The sequence below is a fragment of the Terrapene carolina genome, unplaced genomic scaffold, assembly GCF_002925995.2.
Source record: "Terrapene carolina triunguis isolate 2854851 unplaced genomic scaffold, T_m_triunguis-2.0 Scaffold23, whole genome shotgun sequence".
Taxonomy (NCBI): domain Eukaryota; kingdom Metazoa; phylum Chordata; order Testudines; family Emydidae; genus Terrapene; species Terrapene triunguis.
The window spans coordinates 20,850,065-20,863,922 of record NW_020664374.1 but is presented as its reverse complement, the minus strand read 5'-3'; the positions used below and the strand labels follow the sequence as shown (position 1 = coordinate 20,863,922).

Genomic DNA, 13,858 nt, shown 5'->3' with positions numbered 1-13,858 from the left:
TTAAAAAGTAACCCTAAAAATAATGTATAGAATGGAACATCTCCAAACGTTGCACGGTCCCAAAGGCCAAAATGATTGCTGCCTAAGTCAGTTACAACACAGCACTACAAAATAGAACTGTGTTGTAACTGATTTAGGCAGCAATCATTTTTAAACAGGTCCTCTACAGATCTCGAATTGTAGTGCATCCCAGGCCTTTATTCTTTTCTGCTTATTCAAGTTATCAGGCAATGAAACTATGCAAGAAAACAATACTGTCTGGTAACCATCTGTGACTGCTGAGACCTTCTGCCGCCTCCCTGCCTCTCTTTCTCCATTAATTTGCTTATTCTACTTGCCTTAATCCCAGATTGTGAGGTCACCTGGACACTGTTCAGTGTCTAGTACAATGTGGTCCTGATTCCTGATTGTGGTCCTTACCCATTACCACAACAGAAAAAATATATAATAGTAGTAATAAATATGAAAAAAGCCAACACATATTCTTACTGTAGTACAGTATACTTTGTATGGTGCTTAAATGAAGTCAGAATTAGAGTTGGATTTATACTGTGATCAATTTTTTGTGATATTCACTCTAGTTTGTTATGTTTGTGCCCCATGAGCATTCTGTTTCCCAAAGAGTAGTAGATTTACTTGTACTAGCTCCCACATTTGCAGTAAGTATGCACAAGTATTTCTACGAGAAATGATATATTTTAACCGGAATGGAATACTGGAATAAACCTTTCACCAATACTCTGGCTCTTAGGCAATAAAACAAGACAGATAAACATCTGATCGCATCATTAGTAACATGTATGCACATGTAAGTTATTTTGCATGAATTAGATGATACAAAATTAAATACAAATTTTTCAAGCCAATCAAACTTATAGTAGCCTAAATTTCCTATAGATGATGCCTCATGAAAAGCCCTTGTGGCCCAGAAAGACAGGAGTTAAAATTTTTCTACAATTCTCTGTTGATCTGCTGCTTCTCCCTGAGAAATTGAAGCCTTAGTAGATTCACTCTTGCTCCCAGAAAAACAATGAGGAGTCCTTGTGGCACCTTAGAGACTAACACATTTATTTGGGCATAAGCTTTTGTGGGATATAACCCACTTCATCGGATGCATGGAGTGGAAAATACAGTAAGCAGGTATAAATATACAGCATATGAAAAGATGGAAGTTGCCTTACCAAATGGAGGGGGTCAGTGCTAACGAGGCCAATTCAATCAAAGTGGATGTGGCCCATTCCCAGCAGTTGACAAGAAGGTCTGAGTATTAACAGAGAGAAAATTATTTTTTGTAGTGACCCAGCCACTTCCAGTCTTTATTCAGGCCTAATTTGATGGTGTCAAGTTTGCAAATTAATTCCAGTTCTGCAGTTTCTCGTTTAAGTCTGTTTTTGAAGTTTTTTTTGTTGAAGAATGGCGACTTTTAAGTCTGTTATTGAGTGTCCAGGGAAATTGAAGTGCTCTCCTACTGGTTTTTGAATGTTACAATTCTTGATGTCTGATTTGTGTCCATTTATTCTTTTGCGTAGAGACTGTCTGGTTTGGCCAATGTATATGGCAGAGAGGAGCATTGCTGGCACCAGGGCCGGCTCTAGGTTTTTTGCTGCCCCAAGCAAAAAAATTTTTGGCTGCCCCCCATCCCAGCCCTGGGCTCCTCACCGCACCCCCCTGCCGCCCCAGCCCTGGGCTCTCCCCCACCACCCGCACCCCCATGCTGCCTCAGCCCTGGGCTCTCCTCCCCCCCGACCTGCACCCCCCTGCCGCCCCAGCCCTGATTTGGGAGAAATGAAGTAACAGCTGCCCAAACTGAGCTTGAGCACTACTGAATTTTGAGGTGTTCAAATCTGGAAGACAGGTGCTGGGGGGGGGGGAGGGCTCCGCGGGGGAGCATGGCAGCATGTATGCAGCAGCGTGTCTGGCGCTGCGCGAAGCCAGATACGCTGGTCTGAGTAGCACAGTAAGGGGGCTGGTGGGTTGGAGAAGGGGTAGGGGGATCCAGGGGGGCAGTCAAGGGACAGGGAGCAGGGGGGTTGGATGGGGCGGAGGTTCGGGGGGGCAGTCAGGGGCAGGGAGAAGGGGGGGGGTGGGGGGGGCAGGGGTTCGGGGGGGCAGTCAGGGGACAGGCAGCAGTTGGATAGGCATGGGAGTCCCAGGGGTTTGTCAGGGACAGGTAGGGGGTGGGGTTCCAGGAGGGGGCAGTTGGGGACAAGGATCAGTGGGGCTTAGATTAGGGGGTGGGGTCCTGGGGGGCAGTTGGGGCAGGGGTCCTGGGAGGGTGTGATCAGGGGACAGGGAGCAGGGGGGGTTGGATGGGTTGGGGTTTCTGTGGGGGGCAGTCGGAGGGAGTGGATGGTGACAGGGTGGGGCTACCCTCCCTCCCCGTGAAGTGTCCTATTTTTTGAATGTTAAAATATGGTATCCCTACACTTCCCAGTCCAGCTCTCCATTCACAGCAGGCTGCAGCATGAGGTCTCAGCTTCCTCACTCCCTCCCCCTCTTTCCTGTTGGTAGTGGCCAAGGGAATGCTGGGAAATGTAGTTCTTTCCCTGCTCCAGGGCTGGCTCTATAGGCAGGGAGCTAACCAAGGAACTACAGCTCCCAGGGCCCCCTGTTGGTTCTTAGCTCCCATGCTGGATCCCTGCCGCCCCTGCAAATGGGCTGCCCCAAGCACCTGCTTGCTTTGCTGGTGCCTAGAGCCGCCCCTGGCTGGCACATGATGGCATATATCACATTGGTAGATGTGCAGGTGAATGAGCCCTTGATGGTGTGGCTGATGTGGCTGGGTCCTATGATGGTATCCCTTGAATAGATATGCGGACAGAGTTGGCAACAGGGTTTGTTGCAGGGGTTGGTTCCTGGGTTAGTGTTTCTGTTGTGTGGTGTGTAGTTGCTGGTGAGTATTTGCTTCAGGTTGGGGGGCTGTCTGTAAGCGAGGACTGGCCTGTCTCCCAGGGTCTGTGAGAGTGAGGGATTGTCCTTGAGGATAGGTTGTAGATCCTTGATGATGCTCTGGAGAGGTTTAGTTGGGGGCTGTAGGTGATGGCTAGTGATGTTCTGTTACTTTTTTTGTTGGGCCTGTCCTATAGTAGGTGAGTTCTGGGTACCCTTCTGGCTCTGTCAATCTGTTTCTTCACTTCCAGACTAACACAGCTACCCCTCTGAAACCTCTTCCTCCTGGAGCTATATTTGGTCAATCAATGACTCGAAATAATACTATATGACTTACAGAACCAATCACAACCAACCAGTTTTGAATTTTGAATATCAAGAGCAAAGTCAATCCACAGAGAGAAAATCTCACTGAACAAACAAACAAAAAAGAATGTCAACTAAATCCACCTAATACATTAATTTAATGAAATCATGATCCCCTAGTGGATATTCCTTGACTAAAAAAAGAGAGGATAAATTAATCAAGCTATTTGCTGAAAAACTATTCATTCAGCTCCAACCACTATTGATTGATATTGTAATCATATAGAACAGTGTGTCTCAAACTCGACCCAAAAGGGGGTCAACAAGCCTATTGCAGGAGGGTCACGGTATTGTCACCCTTACTTCTGTGCTACCTTCAGAGCTGGGCAACCAGAGAGGGCGGCTGTTAACCAGGCACCCAGTTCTGAAGACAGTGCTGCCGCCAGCAGCAGTGCAGAAGTAAGTGGCAATACCATATCATGCCACCCTTACTTCTGTGCTGTTGCTGGTGGCAGCGCTGCCTTCAGAGCTGGGTGTCCAGGTCTGAAGGCAGTGCCGCTGCCAGCAGCAGCACAGAAGTAATAGTGGTATGGTATAGGAGGGTGTCGTTACTTTTGTGGGGAGGGGGGTCACAAGAGCCTGAAATATTTTCAAAGGGGGTTCCAGCAAAACAAGTTTGAGAAATCCTGATATAGAACCTAGGCTGGAAAAATCTTAACCTCCTTGCTGGAAAACTACCTTCCCACGCATCAGCTCAATGGAGATGAAATGTCCCGGTTGTAGACTGTAGGCACTGCCACAGTATAAACGTTAAATTACTACTATTAATAATAATAATAAATGGTCCTTTCCAGTCTTAATATCAAGGAAACAGTAGAAATTAGGGATGGGGAGGACGAGAGGGGAAGAATTAGGCTGTCTTCAGTAACAGCATTGCACAGATGGCACCTGGCTTGACATCTCCTTCTCACAGAGAGAAGCTGTCACCAGCTGTCTTGTACTTGTATTAAGACTAGCTTGACTGAAACCTAAATCCAAGAAAGACAGGATGATGTAATTGGGCAGAAAGAAACATTCTGAAGACTTGGCCAAAACCATGACTTCACCATCTTTTGAGGGCATCTACCCACCAATTGATACAACAAGGTAATACACAGTTCTGGGCTTGTTCTGAATGTTTCACTACTTCTGGACATCGGAATTAGAGTTGGGTGAAAAACAGGTTTTTTTTGTTCGTTGGCAATTTAGAAAAGAAAAAAATGGGTTTGGATCAAACAAAGCATTTCATTTAAAAAAAAAATGAAATTTTTCCTTGTGATTTTGAGCATTTTTAAATAACTTTGAATTTTTAAAAACAAAATTAAAGGACATTTTGAAAGGAAAAGTTGTTTCAGACTGAAATATCAAAACATTTCATTTAGAAAATTTCAAAACTGTTTTGATTTTTTCTGAACTTTTTTTTTTTTTTTTTCAAAATGGAAAATCCATCAAAATCAACATGGACTCAAGAAGGTATTTGGTATCACCGAATGTGCACTTTTTGCTGAGGGAAAAAAAAGTTGTATGTAGAAAAGTTCACCCAGCACTACTCCACATAGTGTTAGAAGCCAGAAATGCATCCCTTCCAGTCATAGCTGGACCAGCCACATTGATTTATCACCTCCAGCTTCAGTCATGGCATTGTACGACAAATAAGGGTTGTCAATGGAAGACCATGAAGAAGCTGCTGATAATACAGCATGTGGTAGGCCATCTTATAACTAACACAGATGACAAGAACATACCCCATCCTCACCCCCAATGTTCCAACACACTACATTAGCTCCCTGTTTGATTCCAGACCCAGGTCTTGGTCTTAATTTTAAAGATTCCCCACTAGGCTGTGTCACAAATATTTCAAAATCCATCTCTTCCACAGGGCCTGATCCAAAGCTCACTGAAGTCAATGGAAAAACTTCCATTGACTTTAATAGGCTTTGGATCAGGCCCTTAGTGCCCATGAGCTACCATCACAGCTCTGCTCTTCAGAGACTCGGGAGTTGCCGAGGGTTAAAAATCACAGGTGTAGAATATTAGTTTTCTCAGTAGCTTACATTTAGCATCAAAAAAACCTTTTCACATTTCCCAATTAACTGACCTCTGTTTATGCTCAAGAGATTTGTACAGTTATCGTAAGGTGACTATTTTCCCTTTGCACAGAGCGTTCCTGCTTCTACAGAGGAGGAGAAGGAGAAGAAGCAGCTCCCAGGAGCCAAGAAACTTCCAGGCCCTGCTGTCAACTTATCAGAGATCCAGAATATAAAGAGTGAGCTGAAATTTGTCCCCAGAGCTGACCAGTAGTAGAAAAGAACAGGTGAGTAAAAGAGATCTTCCTTTGCTGTGGCTAATTAGGAACGACAGGCAGATCCAAAGCCCATTTATGTCAATGGGAGTCTTTCCATTGACTTCAGTAGACTGTGGAACAGGCCCTAAATTTGAAAGAGAGAGTCTGCTTCATGAATAGACATTCATGGTCCCTGGAATTCTACAGCATTTACAACTCAAATCTTGTAGCAGAGCACCTGAGAGTTTGCATCTGATCATTTTTGGCATGTACCAGCCTCACTAACAAAAAAAACTCTGCTATTATGAATATTACAGTCGGCTTAATAATGCCAAGTTCTTGTCTTACAATCATGCACACCCCTGTTTGTGCAGAACAAGTGGCAGAATATAGAACTTATTTTTATGTACATAAACTATAAAGAAGTTAATTGTAATGCAGAACAACTAGGTCAGGAAGTACTACCTCCTTTAGGTAAACATTTATACTTATTTTATTTTTGTAATTCCAAGAGATATATGTACACACGTGTGCAAACACATACACACACACTCTCTCACAATTAGGAGTTTGTCTATGATCAGTAGCAAAGCTTTTAAAAAGAAAAATTCATCAACATAGCAAAAACATTGATTTTAAAATTATTTTCACCTGATTTTGAACAAGTCTTGTAAATCTTTCTAAATCTCGGCCTCTGTTGTCTTACGTTCTGGCTATTTTTAGACTTGAGTCCTAAAGCAAGAAACCTTCATCTCTATTAAAAACAGCATTGGCTGACTTCCTTCAAAAGCCTGAATCTGTAAAGGTGCATCAGGCAGTAACAATGAGGGTTCAGTTCTACAGGGATGGGGGCAACTGAACCTGGCTAAAAATAGCAAAAGTGATTTGGGTCACATAGTATCTAACAGAACAGTACATTTGCCAATTACTTCTATTGAAACAAGTCCTTTGTGTCCTGGAGAAAGGGCAGAGGAGCTGTAAGTGAAATAAAAGAGTGGCATCTGGAATCTTCTGCCTAGTCAAATAAAAGAAGAACAAAGTAATATAAAACGTAATGCAGGAGGATTCTGTAACTGCAGAACTGAAGAGTATCCAGGGCCTGGAAGAATATGATGTGCAATCAAAGTGATTTGGCCCAAAACACATTGTAACATTTATTTGTTTTTGTGTACAACATAAATGTGTCAATTTACAAAAAAACCCAAAACAAACAAAAAACCCCTTTAATAGTTTGTGTTTCGCCTGCTGTGGCAAAATGCTCCTGTGATTTGCAAGTAACAACAATAGAGGCTTTCTCCTTAGGAAACCTGGGGAAAGGCAAATTAACCTTTTTGTAAAATGTAATATTGTAGTCATCATATTAAAGCAGTGCCCAGAGAAATATGAATTTTTAATGCAGAGCTTTAAAGTTTCCTCCCTCTATGAGAGATATTCAGACCTAAATTTAACCCCAGATTTAGTTTCAGATGACTGTTATTCTTAGTGTTTGAAAATTGTTGTCTTATAATTAGTCTACTGGGGATCTGGCAATGATGTTTATCACATGCCCTGAAGTGCAATATAAGAAAATACATTACTACATGGATGGATACCCAACTAAATTAAATCTTTAAAGCTGTTAGATCATCATACAGCAAAATAACTTGCCATTCCAATTGTATTCCCTTCTTCCCCGACCCGTCTTCTCATGTTTTTATTGCTTCTCAGGTTCGGAGAGTGACATGAATGGGGGTGCTGCTGAGTCAGGTAGCTCAAAGAAAGTGAAGGGATTAAGGAATGCCTTATAAAGGGATGTAGGAGCTTTTATATACCAGCCCAGGGAGCTTCCATTAGGAGGTGAGGATGCTATATGGTGCTGTATCACCAGCTGGGAGCAGCAAGGGATAGGGCAGTAGGCCCAGTTCCTTCCCATTGGAGCCTACGCTTTGGGTTGGCAGTGACTGGAGGAGCAGCTCCAGCGGTGGCAGCAGCATTGGTAGTCTAGTTGCAGATGTGGGTAGAAGCAAAAGAGGAGACCACATGGTGCAGTAACTCCTTGTCGGGGCCGTGGGGTGGCAGGCCCAGCCCCTTCTTCTGGCCATGTTTATAAATGCACTCACTTGGGTACCAGTCTTGCTTTTAGCTAGAATTTGGCCTAAGGAGAGTGTTCGGCCATATGACTTGCCTATCACTGAAGTGTTGTTTGACTCACTAATAGGCTAACTTGCCAGACCCTTGCACCCTTAGGTTGTTTGGCCGTCATGTATCAATATTGTTATTTTCCAGCCTTTGGTGTGGCCCTGCTCCCCAGCCTTCCTCTCTATATCGTCACCCGTATGCACAAACCATCTTGTTCACCTTCCTGTGAAGACAAAGTTCAGATTCCTTTGAGAAATGCAGCAAATAACTTTTCTCAGATATAACAGTCAAAACCCAAATCAGTTTATATTAAACAATACAACTCTTAGGAAACAAGGAAAGGCCACACTGGATCAGATCTGAGGTCCACCTGCTCGGGTATCCTGTCGCTGACAATGTCCAGTGCTTCAGAGGAAGGTGTAAGAACTCCACCGTAGGGAGACAGGGGATAATCTGTCCCCACATTAGGTCTCATTCTGATCTCTAATAGCTAGAGATTGTCTTAAACCCTGACGTTTGGGACTGAGTCTACTGTTAATTTACAGAAATGAGTTAGGGTACATCTATAGTGCAAAAAAGCCCCATGGCAGCAGGTCTTGGAGCCAGGGTCAAATGATTCAGGCTTGCGGGGCTTGTGCTACAGGGCTAAAAGTAGCAGTGTAAATGTTCCTGTTTGGGCTGGAGTCTGGGTGTGTCTCAGAGCCTGGGCTCCAGCCCAAGTGGGTATGTCTACACTGCTATTTTTAGCCCAGTAGTACAAGCCCCATGAGCCCAAGTCCCTTGAGACTCACTGCTTCTGGGTATTTTTGCAGTGTAGATGTACCCTTAGTCAAATAACAAGCACAGGAGGAGGGAGAGCTATGGAAAGTTCTCCTCAGCAGCCCTAGACTTCGTATTGCGGTGATTATAGGGTTACCGCCTCAGTAACCCATAGAAATCTGTCTGGACTCTAAAAAGCTGTCAACAGAGCAACATCTCTAACAGTGGCTTCACTTGAGAGAAATAAGCCTTCGAGTAGTAGGACTCGTCTACCCCTTAGTTATAAGAGTGGCTCTCTTTGATGTGTAGATATCAATTATTTATAAAAGATGTTTATTTCCCTATTGTGGTGTTAAATGGTCACATTAACTTTCCTTCCAATCACACTCTTGTTTGTAAGTACAAAAGTATCATTTCTATTACCCAACATAGATTGCCTTTAAACTACATCGTGCTTGAGAGGGTTTCCTTCTTTCTTTCCCTGGTCATTCTTTCAGACACAGTTATCCTTTATCCCCCTGTTTAAGCAGAACAAGAGGAAACAGCTAACATTGAAATACAAGAATACAAACCCTAGGCATCTTCTCTAATGAACACGCTTTGTCCTGCTAACATTTGTACTCTACACCTTGCTTGTACTCTGCCATGGCATCAGCTCATATTGATAAGTCAGCACAGCCCTGGAGTTTCAGATTAAGGGGGAAAACCTATCCACTTCACTATGCCTGAGCTGCTGGGGCCATTCAGAGCTAGGATGAGATTACAGAAACCTCCCTCCGGGACCCTGAGTAGTAACACAGGCAATAAACAATAATAATAAAAAAGTCACTGCATGTTTGTTCCTTCCACCTCCAGGCTGTGGTAGAGTTTACAAGTCTGCATTCCCCCCACACTCTGTACATCCAGCTTCCTGCCCCCTGCCCTCTCTCCCCCCACCAGGGTATATGACTGATGGATCTGATTGTCTGCAGCTTCACCAGCTCCATACACACTCCTCCCCCAAGCCCCCTGGGCTCCCTGGCATGGAGTTCTGAAATCCTAGTTGTCTTCTGCACTGCAGTAATTGCGATGCAGGCAGGGCCCTCTGCAGCCAAGGGTGAGGGGGCAGGATTGTCTCTTCAGAGGCTAGTGCAATATGCTACCACATCCTGTGTATACCCCCCTTGCGCAGGGGCGAGGTGGTAGTGTCACAAGGAGCACAGTAGGGGAGAAAGAGTTAGTTTCTAGGCAAATATGAAAAATAAATTGCACTGTATAAGGTTTTCTTAGAAAGATTTATATTTTTACTTTTTTTGAGCTTTAAATAAAATAACATAGCAATATGTTTTATGACAAGGAGCACCTCAAGCTTACATATATAAGGATCCACTATCACATATGTCTTAATAGCCCGTCTCCTTACATAATGCAGAAAAAACTCCCAGGATATTTCCTTCGCACTTATAGGATTATCCTGTGGTGCTCTGATGGGAGAGACTCCTTAGGACTATGGCAAAGTCCTGAATACCATAATGGAAGCCTTCTCTCTGCCCCACACCTCCAAAGAGAGGTCCTCAACCTGGCTAAAGATGGAAGAGCAGTCTTGCCAATAATTTAATATCCTCAGCCTCTCAGTTTCCGTTGATCTGGGCAAGAATATAAAATATATATATAACTAAAGGCAGATCAAAGGATACTTGTGTCAGATCTCACCCACTCTCTGAGCCGCTTGTAACAGTTTGGTGTAATGACTAACAGATCTAAAGGAAATCAAGCTAATGCAGCTGTGCTCCTGTTTAAGAACTTTAAGTAGGAGGCAGATAGCACAGTCCAGAGTGATACAGGAAAAGAATGGGCTAGATGAGTTTCTGGCAGTCAATTTAACATGATCGCCCACTAGGGTGACCAGACGTCCCAATATTAGAGGCTTTGTCTTATACAGGCAACTATGCCCCTTTGCCTTTTTTTTTTTTTTTAAAAGGTGTCCCAATTTTTCACACTTGCTATCTGGTCACTCTGCCTCTCACCCACTCATTCACTGTTTAGCCCAGTGTTTGTCTGAGGTAGTTTTTGCATTCTTTACCTCTAGTTTCTCTTTTGTTAACTTCAGAGAGGATCAATCCCTGTTCCTCTGCTAAAGGGGCTATTTACAGTATGGTCAACCCCAAGTGTTCAACAAGCATATCAGACCTCCCAAAATTATGACATTGGCTTTAAAATTAATAAATAATTTAATACATAATAAAAAATAAAATAATAATATAATAATTAATAGCAAATTATTTGGGGTCTTTTTGTTTGCCTTCTGATTTTTGAGCCTTTGGAGTATGGTCAGGTCATGTTTTCAGGCTTCTCTCTGCAACCACGAGGGCTAGGAAAGTTTCTTTTAAAAATGAAAACGGAGATTCCCATGTAATCACTTGTCTCCAGGCATTGAGACGTTAGGAAGAACACCAAATAGCATGAGATTCACAATAAAATCATCAGTCGGCGACACAGTCAATCTCATTCCCAGCTGCTCCAGTTGTAAGTCAATTATTCCCCCACTATCTTTTTCTTTTAGAGACCAATTTCTTCATATGTTATTTCTCTTGACCAGACGGCAGTGAGCTCCTGGAAGCTGAGTAAATGGCAAGACTGGTGCCGCTGAAGCAGATTATGACTGTTACCAGGAGCCATTGCTGAGAACCTCCATTCCCTCTCCTCCACTACCCATCAAATGTTACTGAGAGCAGCTACCATTAACTTCTGCCCCTTTGCAAATCAAGGAGAGTTTTCCTACAGCGCCAATGACATCCGATGGCTTGATGCGGGGAATGGAGGTAGAGAATAGAGTGAGGAGACTTTGGCTGTTTATATACCACAGCACAGGTGAAGGACCCTAGGAAATTTTATGAGAGTTACACAGGATAGAGTGAGGGACAGAACACACTCCTTCCTACTGATGGGCAGGAGCACCTATATGAGCCAATCAAACAGGCAATAATTGAGTGTTGCCATTTTGGACATGAAAACTAACTGCACTGACACCTTCAAAGTAAACATTCAAAGATTACAGAGCATTTTGCTCAACACTGGAAAAGAGTTGCATTAGTTTTTCCTTTAATAGAAATGTGCAAAACAATTCTTTACATTCACCAACAATGTCTTTATTCTAAACAGATAATTTTTATAATTGGATGAGACATCCACAGATGAATAATTCAAAGAACTGTCATATTTTATAGAAAATGTGACAAGAAGCATGTACTGGTAGTTAAAATTTAAAGAAATTATATCCCATTATAGCACCTCTTATGTTCAGTAGCTACTTTCCAGAGAGTTTGAAGTTGTGAACATATGCGCATGCACCTCTCCCCAATCCGAATAAAGTAACTCCATTACAGCCTTTTATGTTTACCCCACTCAGAAGTTCTAATACACTCTAAGCAACAAAAAGTTTTTCACGAGTGCTGTGGGGTCAGCAAATAGACCTTTTCATTTCAGTCTACAATGAGACACAGAATTTTTCAGAACAGGGAGAAGGTTCCAGCTAATTGGTTCAGAAGCAGACAATGCCCTACTTCCATATCATTTTTTGTGCGTGAATTAGGGCTATTAAATAATTGGTTTCCTTCGATCATGGTGTACTACATAATACTGTGCCCTGAGCCTTTGTTGTGAGACATATGTATACACTGAAAACTAAGTTTCCAACAGTGCTGTTCTTGCATAACTTTCTAAGGATTAGTTTGCTGTTTAATCACTGCTGAGTTGGAAGCAGTGCAAAGTTGTATCCTACAAAGGAAGCCCAGAAACATAGGCTGCCTCTGGAAGCTACCAGGGGTGCAGGTCTCCCTTTTGTGGAATAGCTTACTTCCCGAGATGCTGGCCAGTTGTGCTGGATAGAGTATGTGGGAAGATGGAGCACAGCCATTGTTCTGCCTCTTGCTTACCTCTCTACATATGCAATATGAATTATATCAGTTAAAAAAAAACAGTTGGAATGCAGTCTCCATAGAACTTTCTGAACATGTGGTCATCTATCCCTAAAATCTAAGGATCCATTTCTACAATCCGATCTGCGTAGACAGACCCTGATTCCCACAGAAAGTCTCGCTGACATAAATGGAGCTTCGCATGGACTTAAAGGCCCATTCACGTGGATCCAGTTGCCTTTAGTCATTAGAAATTATATGGTCTGCAGGAGAAAAATACATAATATATGGTTTTTCTTGAGAGCATCAAACAGAACATAGTTACAGAGCTATGAATGAGATTATATAGTGGTTTTACCTCCCTATACAGGGGAATTATATCATCAGCTTAAGCCAGGTGCAGTGCACCCATATATTATGGTGACGAGCCTGTAATAAATAATAAAAGTTCAAAATGTCTTCAGCACTATAGATTGTAAGTACCTTAATCAGAGTAAAGGGCTAAGTGCTCTCAAACACACAACATGCAACTCAATCCCTTATTAATGGCACAACTCATTTTTATCAAATTTACATAAATTGTAGTCAATTAAACTGACAGAGTGATTCGAAATATCATGGGTTGGACATGGCAATCAAGCTAATTTATTTCTCATAGACTTAGTCCCCTCATCATTTCATTTCATAATTTTTTCCTCCTATCATTTGATAGGAGATGACCTAATTACGTTTTCACAGCCCTGCGCTCAGAAATCATCTAAATTACTTTTTAAATGTACTTTGGATTTTTTGTCATCTAATTTGAAACTTTGTACTGAAGTTATACAGGCTACTTGTAAGGAATGTATTCTATTGCCTTTAAATAGGACAGTTTTAAATATATGGAGCCAAATCTAGAGATCCTTGCTCCTTTCTCCCTCAGTCTGTAGTTAGGCAAACTCCCATTGGGTTCAGTGACAGTTTGCCAGTCTTGAGGCCTTATCTGTATTTGGGATTAGTCCTGAGTCAGCCATTGATGTCCAACAACTGGTGCAGCTGCATGATCTCACCTGTACTTCATTTTGATGGATGTCACTCATTTTAGTGCCAAGGTTACCTCTGTGCCACACAAATTGGATGTCCTGTCACTTTTCTTGTTGAAAATTATTAACATGGTAAATAAAGAATCATGAAATTGAGGCTGAAGTCCAAATTGATTACATTAAGTGAATGAATCCCACAACATTTTAAAGTTTCCTACTTGAATAATGTTTTGGTCTCTCTCATTCTGAGCCTGTGTCACGTTATATTCCACATTTGGGCATTGGCATGTTGTAGCTGCTCTGGGGAAAACCTCAAGTGTAGATAACAAAAGCCAGTTAAGCAAACCTCTGCTTGAAATCAGTACAAACAAACCAGTACGAACAATGGCTTTCCTTGTCTACATTTAGGGATTGCATTGGTGCAACTACATTTGTAATTGACCACCAATGCAATAAATCCCAGCCACCGACAAGGACAGAGTAAAAGCCTCAGCATTGAGGCCCGTAGTCAGAAGTTCCTCTCCCCTTTGGTAACATTTACTTTG

At 42.5% G+C, this 13,858-nt stretch overlaps 1 protein-coding gene across 5 annotated transcripts in view; it reads left to right on the top strand.

Annotated features, from left to right (window-relative positions):
• LOC113406245 (small muscular protein-like) overlaps positions 1–13,858 on the top strand; it is a 59,935-nt gene that overhangs the window by 11,192 nt on the left and 34,885 nt on the right. For 3 of the 5 annotated variants that reach the window (XM_026649852.2, XM_026649861.2, XM_026649858.2), the window contains exon 4: positions 5,395–5,548. In XM_026649852.2, coding sequence (XP_026505637.1) covers positions 5,395–5,535 — 141 coding nt within the window. In that variant the 3' untranslated portion in view covers positions 5,536–5,548. The other 2 variants (XM_026649853.1, XM_026649854.1) reach the window with 2 other exon arrangements.